The following is a 19,820-nucleotide window of genomic DNA, read 5'->3' as shown; positions in this document are numbered from 1 at the left end:
AGGGGACATCCATTCCCTCGCCCCTTTTTTGAGACTGGGCTCCTTTTTCCTTCATCAACTCTGGCCTAAGATAAAAGCAAGGGTGAGAAATGTAGCCTGTAACAATTTCTGTTAGTGTATTAGGATTAGCTGGCGTGTTTTGTTTATTTGGCTTTTGTAATTTACTTTGATCTGTTTTCACTTTGTCACTTAAATGCTACATTTTATACTTAATAAAAACACTTTTGTCTATCCGTCCCAGTCTAAATAATTGTTACGAGGCAGGGGGAGGGAGCAACCACTGTACATCTCTCTTTCATTGCTAAAGAGGGCAAACTTACAAGATTTCTCCCTGTAAAACTTTTATATAGAGTAACGCTGATTTATTTGGGGGTTTGGTCATTTTGGGCGGGGACTGTGTTCCCAGGTGCTGTTAACCGCCTTATAGCTGAGTCCTCCCAGAGCTGAGCTGGTTCAGTGTCTGTGTTGCTTTGCTGGGAGGCTCTTACCTCAACTCTGTGTCTTTGCTGGGGAAGACCAGAGCTATGGCCCAACAGGACAAGCTGTTGAGGCAGTCCAGAGGGCTGGTTGGCAGTCTCAGTAGCATGACCAGCACACTGGGTGACAATCCCAAGGGGACCCCTGTGATCCAATTCATCACAGAAGGATCCTCAGAAAATCCTCTTCTTACATTCACTTCATTTCTAGATTGGGACACTAATCTACAGGATCATACAGCTCAAGGCAAATACTTTTGAACAATATGTAATGATCCCATAACATAAGAACTAAGGGTCTCAACTGAAATTAATAGACAGCAGGTTTAAAACAAACTGACGGAAGTTTTTCTTCACACACTGCACAGCCTGTGGAACTTCTTGCCAGAGAAGACCAGGACTTTAACAGGGTTCTAAACAAAACTAGATAAATTCCTGGAGGCTAGATCCATCAATTCTTATTAGCCAGGATGGGTAGGAATGGTGTCCCTAGCCTCTGTTTGTCAAAGGCTGGAAATGGGTGACAGGAGAGGGATCACTGGATTATTACCTGTTCTGTTCACTCCCTCTGGGGCATGTGGCATTGGCCACTGTCGGAAGATGAAATATTGGGCTAGATGGACCTTTGGTCTGACCCAGTATGGCCATTCTTATATCTTATAACACTACACATCAAAGTTATTTCAGAGTAACGGCCATTATTCTGAAATAACTATGCGAGTGTCTACACAGCAATTGCATTATTTCAAAATAACAGATGGTTTAGCCCGACATGTGTAAACCTCATTCTATGAAGAATAATGACTATTCCAAAATAGTTATTTTGAAATAAGGCATGTGTAGATGCTCCACTTCTGCTATTTTGAAATAGCTCAGGCCTGCACAACATACGGCAAGGCGGGCCGGCAGGGGCTCACTGTGTGGTCCGTGACGACTACGGGTGGTACGGCCCTATCTGATCTTCTAGCCAGGCGGAGGAGCTGAGCGCCACCGGGGAAGGGGAAGTGTGGCGATTCTCGCTGCTGGGCTGCCTGCGTGCAGCTCCGGCGTGAGGAGGCGGGGCGTGAGCCAGCGGGCGGGACACTGGCAGACGCCAGGACGCTGGTGTTATGTGGCGTCGTGACATCACAGCTGGTGACTGCCGGATTCAAAAAAGCTCTGGCAGCCCTGCAAACTGGAAGGCAGAAGCCGGGGAGGGGAAGGGGCTTGTGCTGAGGGGAGGGGGACAGGTCAGGAGACAGGGGAAGGCACCAAGGGGCAGGGTGCAGGAGACACAAATGCCAGGGGGCCAAGTGGAAATAATGAGGAAAAGGGCAGGAGGAGAGGTGTCAATGAGAGGGGGGACGGTGATGCTGGGAGAGAAGAGGGTAAGGACATTGGGAGCCGTATGTTGTGCAGGCCTCATTTAATTGAAAAATTCTTAATAAAGTCCCCCCCCCCCCCCCCGCAAACCTACCCTTGTGGCCTGCAGCTGTTTTCTTTGGAGTAATATAGCCCTTGCCATTTTCCAAGTTGTGCAGGCCTGAAATAGCTCTTCACCAGGGCCATTCCTAAGTTATTCCTCCTGGGGATCTATATAGACATAGCATATCTAAATTAGGGAAGCCTACATTAGACTAATTCTGCGGCTTCCCTCAAGTGTAGATGTGCTACTTCAAAATGAGCTATTTCGGAATAACTATTCCAGAATAGCTTATTCCAAAATAGCTGTGCTGTGTAGACATAGCCATGTCCTAATGACCCAATATATAGGAGTGCTCTTTTACACACTTTTAATTGAGGGTTGCTTGACCCCAATTAGATAAGCTGTGACTCCTTTTAGTAAGTGCCACGCTTATTTTCTTTCCTTGGCAAACAGGGCTTTGCAATTTTCTCTGGAAACATCCCCCACCTCCTGCTCCCATCCCACCCAAGTATCCCATGTTAGAGATGACTCCTCGTTATTGTGTGGATTTTTGTATTAGTTTTGTTCTGTGGGATTGTATCATGCAAAATTCAAACAACTGGTGTTTCTTAATCGTATTAATTTTCTTAATTTTCTATGGCGTTTATTGTGTCTCATTGTTGAGAGAGATATTTTTGTGTGTACTTACTATATGAGCTGCTCTTGGTATATAAGTTAGAGTATATGGAAAGCTTCCTATTGCTAAAGTTTTGTGGAAGTGGCGTAAAGAGGATTTGATGGAGTGTTGTTGTCTAGGGCAGAGTGTGAGTCAGAGACATACACAGAATACATTTCAGGAAAGCAAAAACACCTGAGCCTCAGATTTATCAGATGAAAAATGTCAGCTAACAAAATCTACTCTGGTGTCAGCCCATTCATTCACTTGTAAGGAGAAAGGGCAGAAAGCAGTATTGGATTTGTATACCTACTTGGAATGGATTTTGGCAGTTTGGAGGATCAGAAAAGCAGAGTCCTAAGAAGAGTGTAACAACATCATACCCTCATCCAGTGTTTTTTTTTTGTTTTTTTTTTTAAAAAAAGGAGTGCCCGTACTTCAGGGGAAAAGTTGTTGAGCTCTAACTGGAGTTGCTGGTACTGCATCTGGAGGTGCTGGTACTGTCACAAAAAAAGCACTGTCCTCACCCTTTCTGTAAGACACTGTAGAGAAAAGGGACCATAGAGGTAACCTAGAAGGATATCAAATGAACCATCTGGTCATAGCTTGGCATCTAATACAGAAGAGGTTGAATTAAGATTACTATGGATTTTTAAATGTTATCTTTATCAGAATTTACTGTATAAGCTAAAATTCTCAAACATATTTGTTAATATTCTTTTTCTATTTAAACTTTTTAGGCCACCGACAATGATGTAGGCACATATGGGAAAGTCAGCTATTTTTTCAGTGATGATCCTGACAGGTATGTGCGATGCAACTTTAGTACCTTAAAATCCCTTTTTGGTTTTGCCATGAAGTTGTGAAATTGGATTGTTCGTGACTTTAATCTGTGAAGTGTCCCCTGAGAGAGAGACTACCATAAGCAAGGAGGGCAAACTGACCCTAAAAGAAGGTGTATTCTTGTTTTTACATGGCTTGTTTCTATTTAAATTTTGGGTGTTCATAAATTGAAGAAGCAATTAGAGCTGGATCATGCCACAAGGCTTATGCCTATTCCTGTTGAGGTGAATAGCAAAACTTCCATGTACTTCCATTGGATTAGCCCTACACTGAGTTCAGATACTATTTGAGCCCCCCAACCATCTGTGCCAGTTCATATCAGTCCAAATCTGTGTCTGGTTTTGGTGCCCATACTTGAAAAAGGATAGTGAAAAATTAGAGAGGCATCAGAAAAAAGCTACAAGAATGGTTTGAGGTTTGTCAGGCACAACTTAAGATGAGAGATTTATGGAAGTCAAATCTGTTTAGTTTATCAAAGAGAAGACTCAAGTAGTCTGTAAGAACAGGTTGGACCTCCTTGGTCCAGCGCCCTTGGGACATGTCCAGTCCCGAATGAGGGATTTTGCTGGAGGTCAATTCCAGCCCCTCTGTTGATGGACTCCAGGCTCTCCTAGTGTCTATCCCCTCTGGGCTCCACATCTCCACCTAGCATCTCTGCTGGCCGGTCTGGCTTCCATCCCAGCCACGATCCTGGCCTCTGGGCTGCTAATCGGGTTTCACACCCCTGGTCAGGCTGTGCTGCCTTAGCCACTGGGGTCTGCTGCTAGCTCCCTGCCCCTGGGCTGGCTCCACTGCCAGCCTCAGCACTGGGCTCCTGGCTCCTCTCCGAGCTGGGGGTCTCTGGTCCTGAACATCCATGGTCCTGCCATACCCAGGATGTTGAAGAACCAGTGTCCCTGAGCACAGAGGTTCAAACTGTACCTATACAGAGAAACTTTCTGATACTAAACTGAGCTTTAGCATATCAGAGAAAGGTATGGCATTTCCCATGGCTAGACATACTCACATTGGAAACAAAGTGCACATGCTAACGTTTAGGGTAGTTCTCTTGTGGAACAGTTTACCAAGAGAGGTGGTGAATTGTCCATCAATTTGAATCGCTAAATCAGGGATTGGTGCTTTTCTAAAAGACAGGCTCTTTTTCAGGCATTACTAGATGAAGATTCATGGCTTGTGAAATTAAAAAGGACTTAAGTCTGTGCTTAAAGAGAAACGTATGCTTAATTGCTTTGCTAAATCTGGATCAAACTGCACAATTATGTCACTTGAGGCCAACACTTAATAGTAACCTGTTTGATAGTATTAGATCTAAACATGCTCAGAGTGAATGACTGAGAGTCCTTTCCTAGAATGGAAGACATATGGTGTTGACATTAAGGGGCAAAATTCATCCCAGGTTTGATTCCAAGGACTTCACTGGGAGCTGCAGCAGCTCAGCCCAGTTGAAAATCAGGTAGCTCATTTAAGTGCTTAAATGTGGATTTGTGTGCCGAAGTTTGAAAATGTTGTCATTAACCTCTTCATGCCCCAGTTTCTTCAGGAGCTTGGCTTTAACTTTGCTGGAGCTCTTTCTGTCAAACAACAACTACCACTCTGAGGTTAACAGTGAATTGGTGCCTGAAAAATATGATGAGATATTGTGAAAGGTCAAGGCTATGAGGCAACTATGAGCTGATATGTCCAGCATCAACCCTTTTCCAGTTTCTCTTTCTATGCCTGTTTCTTACCATATTGTTTCATGCTGCTGTTTCCTAGAAGCCTGAAAGGAAGGTTTGATTTGGTAACTCCTCTGTTCCCCCTCTTTTTTTCCTTCTCAGATTCGCCCTGGATAAAGACACAGGCATGATCACGCTGATTGCGCGGTTAGACTTTGAAACGACACAGCGGTACACGCTGACTGTGATTGCCAGGGATGGAGGTGGGGAAGAGACCACAGGGAGAGTGAGGATTAACGTTCTGGATGTCAACGATAATGTCCCCACCTTCCAGAAAGAATCCTATTTGGGTGCTCTCCGGGAAAATGAGCCTTCAGTCACTCAGGTGGTCCGTCTCAGGGTAAGACATGGGAGCACCAATTCACTTTCTCCCTTACTCACCTTTTTCCAGATCTACAATGGTCAGTATTATTAGGGGAGATCTGTGATCCAGGCTTTTTCCAGTTCGGGTAAGTCTCAGATGCTCCGTGAAGAGGAGCAAAACAGCATAAAGTACATTTTAAATCTTTTTCCCCCTCTTCACTCTTTCAATTTCTCATTTACTTGTCATTGCTCTGTTATCCCCTCCTGTGTGAAAGCAGTCTGAAGCCAGGGTGATGCTACTGTACCACAAGAAAATCCCAAGGAGAGAGCTAGCCACTGTAATCAAACTCTTTATGGATACAATTCAATAGGAGTATTATTGGGTTAGGAATAGTGGGAGGGGGCCAGGAGGAGAAGGAATTTCAGACCATCTGCTCCTTTGAATGCTTTAATTACTCTAACTGCCATACTTACTTTTACCATGTCCCTTTCGTCCCCTCCTCCCCTGGCTTCCTGAGATGTGTATAGGATTTACTGTCTCAGACTTTATTACACGGAGTGATTGGGACTTCCCTGAAGGCTGTCTGGATTTTGTGACAGAATTGGAAAGATGCTAATGAATACAGCTAAGTAAAGAGACGAAACTGTGTGAGGTTGGGAGAGCTGAATTTCCATTATGAGTGTCTGTATTATCACTCGGGAGTTCCTGTGAAATGCAGGGCTATAGAAGGAGAGGAACCGTATTGCTAAAGGGAAATGTAGAATTAGCAAAGGCTGTGGAATTTCCATTTTGATAGGTTTGAAATTTGAGACAAGCTTATTCAACTTCAAAATTTACCATTGGCATGACAAGCTCCACAAATGTAGACAAGCTAGGCTTAGCAAAGAGGAGGAAAGTTGCAGGAATTTCCCTCCAGGCTGTATCATTGCCAGAGCTACACCTGGAGTGTACCATATCCAGCAGCAAAGCTTCTTCCAGAATGCAAACTCATCTTCATTATCATCAGATCCTTTCCTGATGAAATTAGCATTTACCTGTGGGAGCTGAGCAGTTTGTTGCTCATCAAATTGTAAGCTTTTGCTGTTTAAGAAAAGAGATGATGGAACTCACTTATCTCCTAGAGCATGACAGGAATAAACTAGGCCTTTTGCAGTGTTCTCTGAGCTGGTATCTGTCTTCAATAAACTCAGGCTGTGAGTACTGTAAGAGTATTGTTGTGGTCATCTCTTAGGTATTTTAGAGCTAAGTGTCTGTTCCTTATAACTCTGAGCAAAACAGAGAATAAAGAGGAGGTATTTGAGACACAGTGATTCTTGTCTGAGATGAGATTTGAAAAGAAATGATTATTTTAACACCCTGGCAGCTTACCAATTCACAGAGCAAGATGGTCTCTATCATTAGTGAATATTTCTGTCTTACCCTCACAAACTCCAGCAAGCAGTCCAGAAGGAGGGAGGACATCTTATCCAAGGCACAAATAAGTGAGATGATGAAAGGATATTTGGCATAAGCATGAGGATGAAAGGGTATTCCAGAAGAAACCAGAAAGTGGAAACTAAATGTTTCTATTTTGTTACAGTATAAGGGGCCCCATGATGCCATACATAAACTTTATCCTTATAGGGAAGGGGTTATTAAGGAGCTGCTTTGGGCTGGTGGGCCCTGCCTCACCACACCTGCAGATCATTCCAAGACTCGAGAAGGGGTTAAAACAGGGCTACTTAACTTTGGAAGCCCCCGTGGGCACAATGATACTCACTGCACATGCCAAGGGCTGCAACTTAAATGTGGTTGCATATACATGCAAATATATATGCAAATATATGCAAATAAATTTTCACAATTATGGGCATGAATACAAAGCACTTCCCACAATGCTCTGGCACTCCCGGCACCTCCTCCCTGAGGGCTAGAAATGCCAATACCCTGTACCTGTCTGTTCCAACCAGTCCATCCACTTGCGTCTTTCAGTGCTCACCCCGCCTGAGCAGGAGCGGCCCTAGACTATCTGCCAGCAACTGGCACCCTAGCCATGCAATCGGCACCCCCACCTCCAAACCCCTCAATGATATTGTGCCACCATTTGGCGCCCCATTTAACTTCGTGCCCTAGGTGACCGCCTAGTTAACCTATATGGACGGGCTGTCCCTGCGCCTGGGAGATACCTCGCCATTGTGGAGCATGTTCCCAGTGGAGGCCATGTTCAAAGGATTCTACCCAGGGGCCCCGCATAAACCCAAACCGCACTGCGGGCTGCAAACAAACAGGCTGCGGGCCGCATGTTTAGTAGCCTTGAGTTAAAAAAGGGAACACCACTCAGATGGGAGCAGGCCTGGAGAGAGGACTGGCAGCCTGCAGAGCCCTGCCCTTGCAGAAGGAGGGTGCAGATCCCCTGAGTTAAGAGGAAAGAATTGAGGCTTGCACTGGAGGCCAGGGAACTTTAAAGTAGACATTGATACTCCCAGACCGCTCTGAAGCAAGAGAGACCCTTTCCCTTGAGGGAGTTGCCTTCAGTTTTTTCTTTGCCTTTCTTTTGGTTAACCCCTTTTTGCTGACTATGGGTTGTTTGGTGGCATCACTTAGGATACAGAGAGGGAACACGAGGCCCAACTAGAAGGCGAGCACTTGGGGTGAGAAGGGAGACAGTTGTGCACAAACTCTTCACATAGCCCCCTAAAGGGGACATGCTGCCACAGAAAGATCTGTGACCGATCCCCATACCCACCACCTAAAATTAGTTATGACCATGGTTAGGGTAGAGGAAAAGCTAATATAAACCTTAGGAAAATCCATTTACAGATATCCATTCCTTTGCCACTACTACTAACCGTGTTCTGTTCCTCCTAACCTCTTCCCCAACTTTCCCCAAAATTCTTTACTTTTTATTCTCTGTGTATTAGGCTGCAGCATTTCTCAGAGACCATGTCTCTATTTATATGGTAATACTAGGGCTTTTTTCCCATTTTTAACCTAGGCAGCTGATGAAGATTCCTCTCCAAACAACCAGATCACTTACAGCATCATGCAAGCATCAGCCTTCCGAAGTTCCTTTGACATTAGTGTCTCTGAAGGGTATGGAGGTGAGTGATGCTGGGACAGTGATAGGGTGCTCTATGAGAGGGAGGAGTAAGGGGCCAAGTGGCACTCAGTGGAGTGCAGTGGTTTGGTTATATATACTACATCTCCACTTGGGCTTGCTGCTGTGGTTGCATATGGAAAATGGTTTGTGGACGTGCCAACTGGTGCTGTTCTTTTGACTCCTGATATCCGGAGAAGAATAAAACAAGATTTTCAAAAGTGACTAGTGCTTTTGAGTACTTCAGGTGTTGGATTCCCAGCTCAGGCCACAAATCATTGGGGCTGATTTTCAGGAAAATTCAGCTCCCCACCTTCCCCCAAGTTAGGTCCCTTTAAAGTATCTCAGTTTTGGAGTTCAGAATTGAGACCTTCCCCCAACATTTGTTGTTTGGCCTTAGTCAGGGCAGTTCTGCTGAAAAAATGCAATTGTTTTACTGGGAGTGCTGGGAGATGACGCTTGCTCTGAAGAGTGGCTGGTGCTAACTCTGCTGAGTGACAAGGCTGACTCATAGTAAATGCTTCTGTAGATTACTAAGAGTGTGTCAGTCCTGGAAACATCTGCAGTTATCTGCACCAGAGCAACTGCACCAATGTTAGCCATTGTGGCCCCTGCAGAATGGACAAGGCTCTGGCATTGTAAGCACTGTGGCCAGCTGCTGCCAGAGGTAGCGCAAGTGCAGTTATATCATTGAGGAATAAAAACTCATGGATTTTCCTATTATAGACTCGATCTAAATTGGTTGCTCCATGAGTGTACCAGATGGAGCTGTTCTGCTGCTATTCTGTGTGTGCCTATGTGCATGTGCTTGGTTGGATGAGTTATCATTAAATGGGCTAGTGCCAGCTGCATTTACTCCAATGCTTTATGCCATTTCAGTGATAAGTGTGACTCGTCCTCTGGATTACGAGCAGCTCTCTAATGGAGTTATTTATCTGACCGTGATGGCCAAGGATGCTGGTGTCCCATCACTTAACAGCACTGTTCCCATCACCATAGAGGTGTTTGTAAGTACCAGCCATACCTGCCATTTCACTCTTTTCCTCCCTACAAGTCCTACCACAAGCAGAAAATTCACATCGTAGCATACTTATGGCTAGTAGCAGCAGCACTGAGTGTGTCCATATGCTTGATGCCAATACTTCATCACTTTTCTGCTTTAGTAAGAATAATGCTTTGCATTCACATAGCACCTTTTATCCAAGGATCTTAAAGAACTTTACAAGCCCTCTGAGGTAGGACATGCTCATGACTTCAACATGTAATATAAGACACAGATTAAGTGAGCTGCTAAGGCCCACAGACCAAGTAAGTGGGAGAACCAGAGTAATACTCAGGAGTCCTGTCTTGTAGCTTCTTTCTATGAAGGCAACACCCGTGGGTATATATGTAATCTGTCATGTGCATGCAATACAGTATGTGTTGTATTTATATGTATAACAATATGTATATATAGATGCATGAACATAAGCCCTTCTCTCCATTATTTAAAAATTCCAGCAATTTAAAGAAAAAGCATTCCTTTCCCTCTCAAATATGTGGGGGGTTTTAGATAAAACTCACCCTTACACCGTCCTTTGTGCTTCTAATTGAGAAGTAGGCTTGGTGTGAGCATGAGACTCATCAGTGAAATTAGCAAGTACATGCACATCTCTGCAATAATTTTTTTTTGTTGATAATCTTCTCTTGCAGCACTAAGGAATCAGTTTACAAACTGATTTTGGTGTGAGCTGCAAGCAGAGTGAAAAAAATTCTCGCTGAGATAGAATTCTTTTACATAATAAAATTAGTAATTTAGGGCTGGATTTTCAAGGTGACTAAGGGAGCTAGAAAGGAAAGGAAGGCACAGTGCTTAACTCCCTTAGATGCTTTGCAAACCTAAGCCTTAGGGGCCTACAAGATACTGCCCAACACATTATAGTTACTTAGAGAAGATAGTTGATTTAGCCACCTGATTTCAACTAAGGCTGGCTCTAATATTTGATATGTGACTGACAGAGAGAGATCTAACTGTACTCTGAGGTCTCATGTAAAAAGTGAAACAAATATTGATCATCAGGACTCCATTCCTCTGTTCTCCTCTCCTTTCACTGCACTCGAAAGCCATTGGAACCCAGGCATGCAAATCTAATTGTAAATGACTTGAGCTTACGGAAAGGTGAAGAGAACATTAGGGAGGAATGGTTAGGGATGTGGGGATAATACTTGGCAAATTATAAAGTGCTTTCTGTCTTCAGCAATAACAACAATGTGTATTTTAGGAAAAGGGAAACTGAAAGTTTACGTCAACTTGCCAATTCTACAGAAAGAGGTTTTGTTCACTCAGAGTTAGACCATAGTTCCTGACTCAGAGACTGTTCTCAGCCCACTAGACCATTCCTCTCTCTTGCTGTAGACCTTATAGGTAATGTATATGCAGCATCTGATGGTTACTGCTTTGGGAATCTGACTTCCCTTTGTGGAACTTGCTAGGTGTCCCCCAGGTGTTACCTTTCTGTAACTCTCTCAGTTGCTCATGCTGTGGGCTCTTGGTGTTGCAGAGGAACAGAAAGTATAAATTCAGCAGAGTGTAGTGTAGATGGATTCACATGATATGGAATTGGTATTCATAACTGTGTAAGAGTGATGTCTTCCTTTTCTCCTTATGCCAGCTAACCTGACAGGCAGCCGTGGGCACATGGGGATCAGAATGGGGTGAAGAGGGCAGATGCCTGACAGGAGAGGGACTTCATTCATTGCCGTCTTTGCAAAGTTCAAGAGGATTAATAAAGGCTCTTTTCCTTTTTCTTCCCCACTTGCCTCATATTTAAAGAGCTAAAGGTGCCTGAAACCAAACGGCACAGAATCTGACATGAATATCAAATGCACATTAGCACTTCCAGTTTCTGAAATTATCAATCACTGAACCAGTCACAGTCAGTTGTTTATTTTTGAAATGCTAGCTGTCCTGGCTGGATAAGGTTTGAGTTGTTGCATTGTACCAGATGCTTTCCTTTGCCTTCTGCACCCTGACACAGGTGTTCTTATCAGAGATGATATGTGTGTACTGATGGGGGAATTAGCTTATAAATGTTGCTCTGTCGGATTAGATGAGATTGACTGTTTGCAACAAATTGTGGCTTGACAAAGGCTGGAGGAAGGTATCAGCAATGAGGTTGATTCACTTGATAACCCTTTAGTCTTATTGTGATCTGATCTGATCTTGCTCATAAGTGGCATCAGTGCTGACTGACGAGAAATGAAGTAATTCACTGCTGTAAGAATTGAGTGATTTCTTCCATCCTCTTCCTCTTACCCCCAACTTTTCATAATATTTTAGGGAGAATAAGAGGGGAAAAAGAAGGGAATTTAGCAGTGGCTAAATACAGCCAGGGGAGGAAGTTCTATGGACAGTGTAATCAAATCTGTCTAAAGACCACTCTTGAAAAGGTCATCTCCTTCTGGCTGATTTTGTACATTGGTGATTTTTAAGTAGCTGTCACTTTCTCCACTTTAAACCAAAGGGATTTTCTCTCAACTGAAAAAAAGATGATGATGATGAAGTGGCTCACAATGGCACTTACAAGGGGAAAAAAACAGAACAAGAGAGTGACTGAGAGTGTAAGGAAGGTAATTTTTTTTCATCCTTTGCTTGTTGGTTTTTAATAAAGAAGTCAAACTCGCTTTGTAGATTTCCCATTAGGGGACAATAAGCTTTTGTAGAGGGAGCCACTGAATTAGAACTAATAGCAAGTGATATGCCAGGATCCCAGGAAATATCACCACTAATAAGTTTCTGCCTAGCTCTCTGTCACTGACATTCTAGATGCCGTTTTGTGCAGTGAGCCAGTAACTCTAACTATATGTAAGTATATATTAAAAAAGGTGCTGGTGATTGACAAAGTCTTCTCTTAAGAGTGTGCTAGCTCTGGCTGTTTGCTTTGAGAAAGGGATGGAGCCTTTGGCGAGGACGTTGTAGTGGTAGGTAAACATTTTAAATCAGTTTATCTGAAACCAAAATGCAGGACAATGTAGCACTTGAAAGACTAACAAGATGGTTTATTAGATGATGAGCTTTCGTGGGCCAGACCCACTTCCTCAGATCAAATAGTGGAAAAAAATAGTCACAACCATATATACCAAAGGATAATAAACCATCTAATAAACCATCTAATAAATCATCTTGTTAGTCTTTAAAGTGCTACATTGTCCTGCATTTTGCTTCAGCTACCCCAGACTAACATGGCTACATTTCTATCACTATCTGAAACCAGTGAGTCAAATTTAATGAGCCAGGGAGTAAGGTTGGTGGTGGGCAGAAAGTGGGGCTCTTTTTACCCTGATGGGATGAATCCATACTTTTGAAGGAGCTTCAAAGTTGCCATGTTGCTCTGATCAGTAGTTGCCTTCTGTCTCCAACACCGGTATGATTTGGGGGAAGTGCAGAAAACCTAGAAGTGAAAAATGATAGAATAAGTTTTCCAGGGGTTGATGAAAATTTATTTCATGATCTCTTTTTTAACTTGCTTTCACCATCCATGTTGAAACAAATACACCCCTACATACACACACTCTGTCTCTGTCTCTGTCTGTCTCCCTCTTTCTGTGCAAGAGTGTTAATTAAGCCTGGTCTAGACTAAGGGGAAAGGTCAAATTAAGATACGCAACTCCAGCTATGTTAATTACATAGTTGGAGTCGACATACCTTAATTAGAGTTTCCACACTGTTTCAATGCCGTCTCCACCAGCATCAATGGAGCTGCTCTTTGAGTTCAATTTAGTGGGTCTTTACTAGTCCCACTAAATCGAACAGAAGATTGACCGTGGTAGTGTTGATCTTCCACATAGTGAAGACAAGCCTTACATTCCCATACTTAAACACTACGTGCAACATTAATACATTTGATATGTTTTGATTGATGGGTTTCCTAATAGCCATGCCCTCCAAAATGGCAGTATAAAAAAGAATTACATGGTGGAGCAGATTTCCACATTAAGGTTCATTATGCTATGAGGAGGGCAGTGTGCAAAACTGAGCATCACAGAAGTGATGCAAAGGCTGATTAAAGATCACCTGCTTCCGGCAACGATAGTTGAGGATAGCAATTTAATTAGAGTCTGATGGGTATCACTGGCATGTGAAATGGCCTAAAATATCAAGTTCAATGGCAAAAGCTTCAGTCATGCTACAGGGTTATCAGAGACTTCTAGAAAGCTCCATCTTTGACATAGGGATCCAAGCAAATGGGGTATTTTAATTCTCTGGCAATTTCATCCTTAACTCCCTTATGCTGCTGGATTTGGTCTGTTTATGGTTGATCCTTGATGTTACTTCAATGGCATTTAAAACCCTTTTAAGCTGATCCTCCTTCCATTTTTAGGAATATCTTAAACCAAGCATTATTGATTTAGTTTCCCAAGACAGCAGCAGTCTGTCTCCCAAAAGAGACAAGCTTAAAGAGAGGCCATCAACATAAAGATCACATTTCTTGTCTGAACCTTTTTTGTATTTACTAGCTGAGATAGGATCACTTAACATTCCTATAGCTTTGGGAGTAGCCAAGTTAGTCTGTTACAGAAAAAAAACAGCAAGCAAATGGTATGGTAGCACTTTATAGACTATAGCAGAGCATGATGGTAGTAACCATCTATCTTGAAAACCTATAGTATAAGCATGAAAGCTGTTCAGTTACTGTACGTCATGTTGTAGACTAGTAACTAGAAGTATTAATGAATATGTTTTTCACAATATACCTTTCCAGTGGTGAATGTATCCTAGGTATAGAATGTATTCAGAGATCAATATTTAAATGATGGAATTATTCCAGTGCTGGAGAACTGTCACTTCTTACCTTGGTATACCTTAAGTTTTCATGCCTAAAGAGCAGAATAATAAAATGAAAGGCTATAGAAAATATGGCCTATAATGGGGGTATGTTTAGTTTGGAGAATAGAAAACTAATTGGGGGAATTGATATGTTTCAAATATGTAAAGGGCTGTTATGAAGAGGACAGTGATCAATTATTCTGTTTGTCTAGATAGGGCAAAAAAATAATTGGCTTAATTTACAGCAATGGAGATTTAGGTTCGATATTAGGAAAGCTTTCAAACTTTAACAGTGTTTAATTATTGGAATAGGTTACTAAGGGCATCCCCATCATTGGAGGTTTTCAAAAACAAGTTAGACCTGGGGTTCTCAGACTTCATGAACTGCAACCCTCTTCTGACAACAAAAGTTACCACACTACCCCAGAATGGAGAGTCAAAGCTTTAGCCAGCCTAAGCACCGCTCAGCGGTGGGTGCTTAGCTGAAGTCCAAGGATTTCAGCCCCAGGCAGAGGGCCTATAACCTGAGTCCCAATAGGGAAGGCTTCAGCCTTGGTTGGTGGGGCATGGGCTTTGACTTTGGGCCCCTCAAGTTTGTCAGCTCTGTCGACCCCCATTAAAATGTAATTGCAACCCATGTTGGGGCCCCGACCCACAGTTTGAGAACTGTGAGGTTAGATAAACACTTGGGCTACGTCTAGACTACATCCCTTTTTCGTAAAAGGGATGTAAATTAGATGTATCGCAATTGCTAATGAAGCGGGGATTTAAATCTTTCCCGCTTCATTAGCATAAAAATGGCTGCCGCTTTTTTCCCCGCACGGAGCTTTGTCGGAAAAAAGTGCCAGTCTAGATGCTGATCTTGGGGAAAATAAAGCCTTTTCCGAAAGCTCCCTTATCCCTCTTGAAATAAGGGATCTTTTGGGAAACGCTTTATTTTCCGCAAGATCAGCGTCTAGACTAGCGCTTTTTTCCGGCAAAGCTCCATGTGGAAAAAAAGCGGCAGCCATTTTTATGCTAATGAAGCAGGGAGATTTAAATCCCCGCTTCATTAGCAATTGCGATACGTCTAATTTACATCGCTTTTACGAAAAAGGGATGTAGTCTAGACATAGCCCTGTTGAAGACGATCCTTCTGCAGCACAGGAGGATGGACTTAATGGTGTCTCAAAGTCTCTGCCAAACCTACATTTCTGTGATTTTATATTTCAGTTTCTAATATGCTGGCCAAAATTTTGCAAAGTGGCCATTTGATTTTAGAGGCCCAACTCGATATTCCTTGCTGTCTATTTTCAGAAGTTCTGAGCACCCATAACTTCAGCTAAAACGTACGGGAGCTGTGGATGCCCAGACTCTCTGGAAACAAAACCCAAGGAGTGTTAAGCTGCATGTTAAAAATCATTGGCCACTTCTTTGAAATTTTGGGCTAAACCATTTTAAAGTTAGAGGAAAAGGGGAGAACTTCAGAAGGGGTTGGAGGACTCAGGACACTGATGCTATGCAGCTCTCCAAGCTGATCACTTTTATCTTTTGGTCCCAGCCTGGCACAGGTTAGTTATGACTTAACATCTGACAGCCATTGTGAAAAGAGTGTGTGATCTTTCCTTACTAGTAGACAAGTGTCCAAGGCATAAATACGCAGAGTTTTTAGAGAGTCTTAGTTGCAGTACTTGGAGATGGCACTGCTCTCTCATCCTCAGAGGTGGTCTGTGTATGATTAGGTGAGTGGGGCAATATGGGAAATATCGTGCTGCCACTGTCTGTCCCGTAAGGGTTGTCCTGTGGAGAGAGGATTTATTGGTTTCAGAAGTGGCATCTTTCACCAGCACTATATTCACTTTTTTCAAAGAGATTCCTTCCCTCCTCCTTATAAACAGGAATCAGATTAACTTGTTTTGCGCATAATAAACAGATAACATGACTTCTAGGATCATGTGTCATTGGCCAGTGTGCTCCTGAATGATAACATCTCCTTGTGCTGCTCTGAGGAAGAAGAAAGAAGAGATGATGCTTGTATTTGTTTTTTTACTTTTGTAATGTTTTGCTCCCTTCTAAAATGTGGTAGAGGGCAAGGAGGAACTCACAAGACACTCCCTAATGAGTACGGGGAGGGAAGAAGGAACAGTTTATAGAACCAGACTTCATTAATTGAAAATGTTTAAATCAGAGGAGAAATCTCCTAGGGATACTGAGTATCAGTTTCTCACGCCATCCCTCCAAAAACTGTAAGCTTTATCAGTTAGGAAACAAAAGAGAGACAGCATCACTTTTATGGAATTATAGTCGCTCTGCAGAGACAGATAATTAAGGGTATGTCTACACTACAAAGTTAATTCGAACTAACAGACATTAGTTCGAATTAACTTTAATAGGCGCTACACATACAAACCGCTAGTTCGAACTTAATTCGAACTAGGTAAACCTCATTCTACGAGGACTAACGCCTAGTTCGAATTAAGTAGTTCGAATTAAGGGCTGTGTAGCCACTTAATTCCAACTAGTGGGAGGCTAGCCCTCCCCAGCTTTCCCTGGTGGCCACTCTGGGCACCACTAGGGAAACTCTTCTGCACCCCTCCCGGCCCCGGAGCTCTTAAAGGGGCACCCAGCCAGCAGACCCTGCACCTGGCACGGCACGAACCAGCCACCTGCTGCCACCCAGCCCTCCGCCTCTTCCCGGGACCAGGCTGGCGGCTCCCAGGAGCCTGCCTGGGGCCGCAAGAGATGGGCGCCTGCCTGGTCTAGTGCGGACATCGTGGACCTCATCGAGGTTTGGGGGGAAGCCTCCAACATCCACGACGTTCGCACTAGGCACAGGAAAGTGGCTGTTTAGGGCAGGATAGCTGCCAGCCTGGCCACCCAGGAGCAGGTTTACATGAAAATCAAGGTGGTCCACTGAGACCCCCGACCATGAGCTTAGAACTTAAGAACACAAGAATGGCAGTACTGGGTCAGACCAAAGGTCCATCTAGCCCAGTAGCCTGTCTGCCGATAGCGGCCAACACTGGGTACCCTGCAGGGGATGGACCGAAGACAATGACCAAGCCATTTGTCTCGTGCCATCCATCTCCAGCCTTCCACAAATAGAGGCCAGGAACACCATTTCTACCCCCTAGCTAATACCACTCCATGGACCCAACCTCCATGAATTGATCTAATTTCTCTTTAAACTCTGTTATAGTTCTAGCCTTCACAGTCTCCTGCAACAAGGAGTTCCACAGGTTGACTATTTGCTTTGTGAAGAAGAACTTTCTGTTATTTATTTGAAGCCTGCTACCTATTCATTTCAGTTGGTGTCCTCTAGTCCTTCTATTATGGGAACTAATGTAGAACTTTTCTTTATGCAACCTCTCCACACAACTCATGCTTTTATAGACCTCTATCATATCCCCCCTCAGTTTCCTATTTTCTAAGCTGAAAAGTCCCAGTCTCTTTAGCCTCTCTTCATATGGGACCTGTTCCAAACCCCTGATCATTGTAGTTGCCCTCCCCTCTCCCACCCTCTGTCTTCCCCTCTCCCACCTCCTTTTCCCAGTCTCCCCAAGTTTTGTTCAATAAAGAGAGTTTCTATTTTTGACCACACGTGTCCTTTATTTTGTACATCAGGAAGGGGGGCTAGAGATGGGTAAGTGGAAGGATGTGAGGGAGGAATGGGGTACGAGCCCCTGATGAAAAGGACTGGGGTGGCTCTGCGGGCTCCTCGGGATGGAAACTCTCCTGCAGCCCCCCGATTGACCCCCCCCCCCGGATGGCAGCCTGCGGCAAGTGCAGCCGGGCTGATGGCCGAGTGCTGTGATGTGCCGAGTGTGGGCACTCAGGGCACTCCAAGCCAGGACTGCTTTGCAAGCAGAAAACCCCTGAGAACTGTCTGTCCGGGGTGTGGTTGTCGGGTCCCTTTAAGCACAGCCCTCGGATAGCCTGAGGCAGCAGCTCCACGCTCTAAGTCCTAATCTGATGCCCTGCCGGCACTGCTTCCGGCCAGCCTTAACCCTGGTTCAGGGTCCACTTAATGTGGACATGCTAGTTCAAATTAGCAAAATGTTAATTCGAACTAGTTTTTAGGTCTAGATGCGCTAATTCGAATTAACTAATTCGAATTAAGTTAGATCGAATTAGTGCTGTAGTGTAGACATACCCTTAGAGACATTCTGTTAACATCTTTACTAATACTTATGCACATCCAGAGATGCTAACAAAAGGAAGCCATTATGAGCTCTGCTCCATTTGAAATATGTGTAAATTAGTGTTGTGATTGGTGGAGGGAATAATGTTCATCTGATGTGTTTAGTTTAAAAAATCCTTCAGGAAAGACATTTTGGGCTAGAGTCTCATTTCTACTCCAGTCACTTTGAACCATTCAGGCGGAGTAGCCAAACCAAGCCAAAGTGTCAAACAGAAATTCTCTTCCGGAGAGATAAACAGCCTGCTGGCATAAAGCAGGGAATGCTAGCTTCTTAGTCAGCTGTGCACTCCCAACTTATAGTATGTAGAACCTGGAGAGGGGATGAGCATGATTGAGCTATGTTAGGCCATGTTGATGCTTTCTGTTTGATTGGTGTAAGGTCCCAAACAACACAGAATCAGGTCACTAACTGTCTCTCATGCCTGCTGGTCCCTTTTGTGCTCACCACAGTTTGGAAACAGAAAAGAGGTGAACCATTTGTTTTCAAGCTTCTTATAATTGTAGCAGAGAAAATGGAGAGGAAAAGAAATATACAAAGTAAAGCACATGCATGACCTCTAGACATTGTTTGCAGATAATAATGCATACCATTTACATAGGACTCTCCTCCCCAAACAACTGTCCTGTTGGAGCTAATTCATCTTCACAACACCACAAGGAAAGAGATGTTATTGCTCCCATATTATGAATTAAGAAACCAGGGCACCAAGAGACAATGTAGCATAACTTGACCAGAGTTACAGTGGAAGTCTGTGAACAGATCTCCATGGCTATAAGTAGCCTTGTGCCTTCACTGCCCTAGAATCCAGCCCCTCGGTTAAAGCAGCAGTATTCTCTTCAGAAAGGAGAAGTAAGTCAGGAGTAACTAGACATTTCCATGTCCTATCACACCAGTGTTTTGTCATTATTCTGTTGTTTTCTTCCAAGTTAGTGTTTTCCAACATCTCTTCTTTTCTCTTTAGGATGAAAATGATAATCCACCCACGTTCAGTAGGCCTTCCTATGTCATTACTGTGCTGGAGGACATCATGGCGGGTATGGAAAAGTGTGCTCCCTCTCTCTCTTTATATGGCTTCCCATTTGTAGTTTCATACTGGTAATATTTTATGACAGCCTACTCAGCCAATGGAGAGGTGGCACTAAGTTCCAAAAGAGCCCAACTACCTGGCAGAAGGTGTCAGCATCCCGTTGGAAGCAATTTTTCAGAGAGAGAAAATTAGCTAACTAATGACCAGGTAGACTGATTTCAATACATGCATAATGCTTTGCATGCACACAAGACCTATGCTGTCATGTACACAGCTTCTCTTCACACGTACCTTTGTATCAGCTTAACCCACTTGAGTGTTTTAGCATCAGG

The 19,820-nt window shown here is 43.6% G+C and overlaps 1 protein-coding gene across 4 annotated transcripts in view; it reads left to right on the top strand.

Annotated features, from left to right (window-relative positions):
- The window catches only part of CDH23 (cadherin related 23), a 573,109-nt gene that overhangs the window by 359,889 nt on the left and 193,400 nt on the right, over window positions 1-19,820 (top strand). For all 4 annotated transcript variants that reach the window (XM_075934954.2, XM_075934952.2, XM_075934956.2 and 1 more), the window contains 5 exons: window positions 3,277-3,341; window positions 5,197-5,434; window positions 8,373-8,478; window positions 9,354-9,481; window positions 19,423-19,495. In XM_075934954.2, coding sequence (XP_075791069.2) covers window positions 3,277-3,341; window positions 5,197-5,434; window positions 8,373-8,478; window positions 9,354-9,481; window positions 19,423-19,495 — 610 coding nt within the window. The remainder of the gene's footprint in view (window positions 1-3,276; window positions 3,342-5,196; window positions 5,435-8,372; window positions 8,479-9,353; window positions 9,482-19,422; window positions 19,496-19,820) is intronic.

This window comes from Pelodiscus sinensis, chromosome 8 (assembly GCF_052426305.1).
Source record: "Pelodiscus sinensis isolate ZL-2025 chromosome 8, ASM5242630v1, whole genome shotgun sequence".
Lineage (NCBI taxonomy): Eukaryota > Metazoa > Chordata > Testudines > Trionychidae > Pelodiscus > Pelodiscus sinensis.
This window is presented reverse-complemented; position numbering and strand designations above follow the sequence as displayed.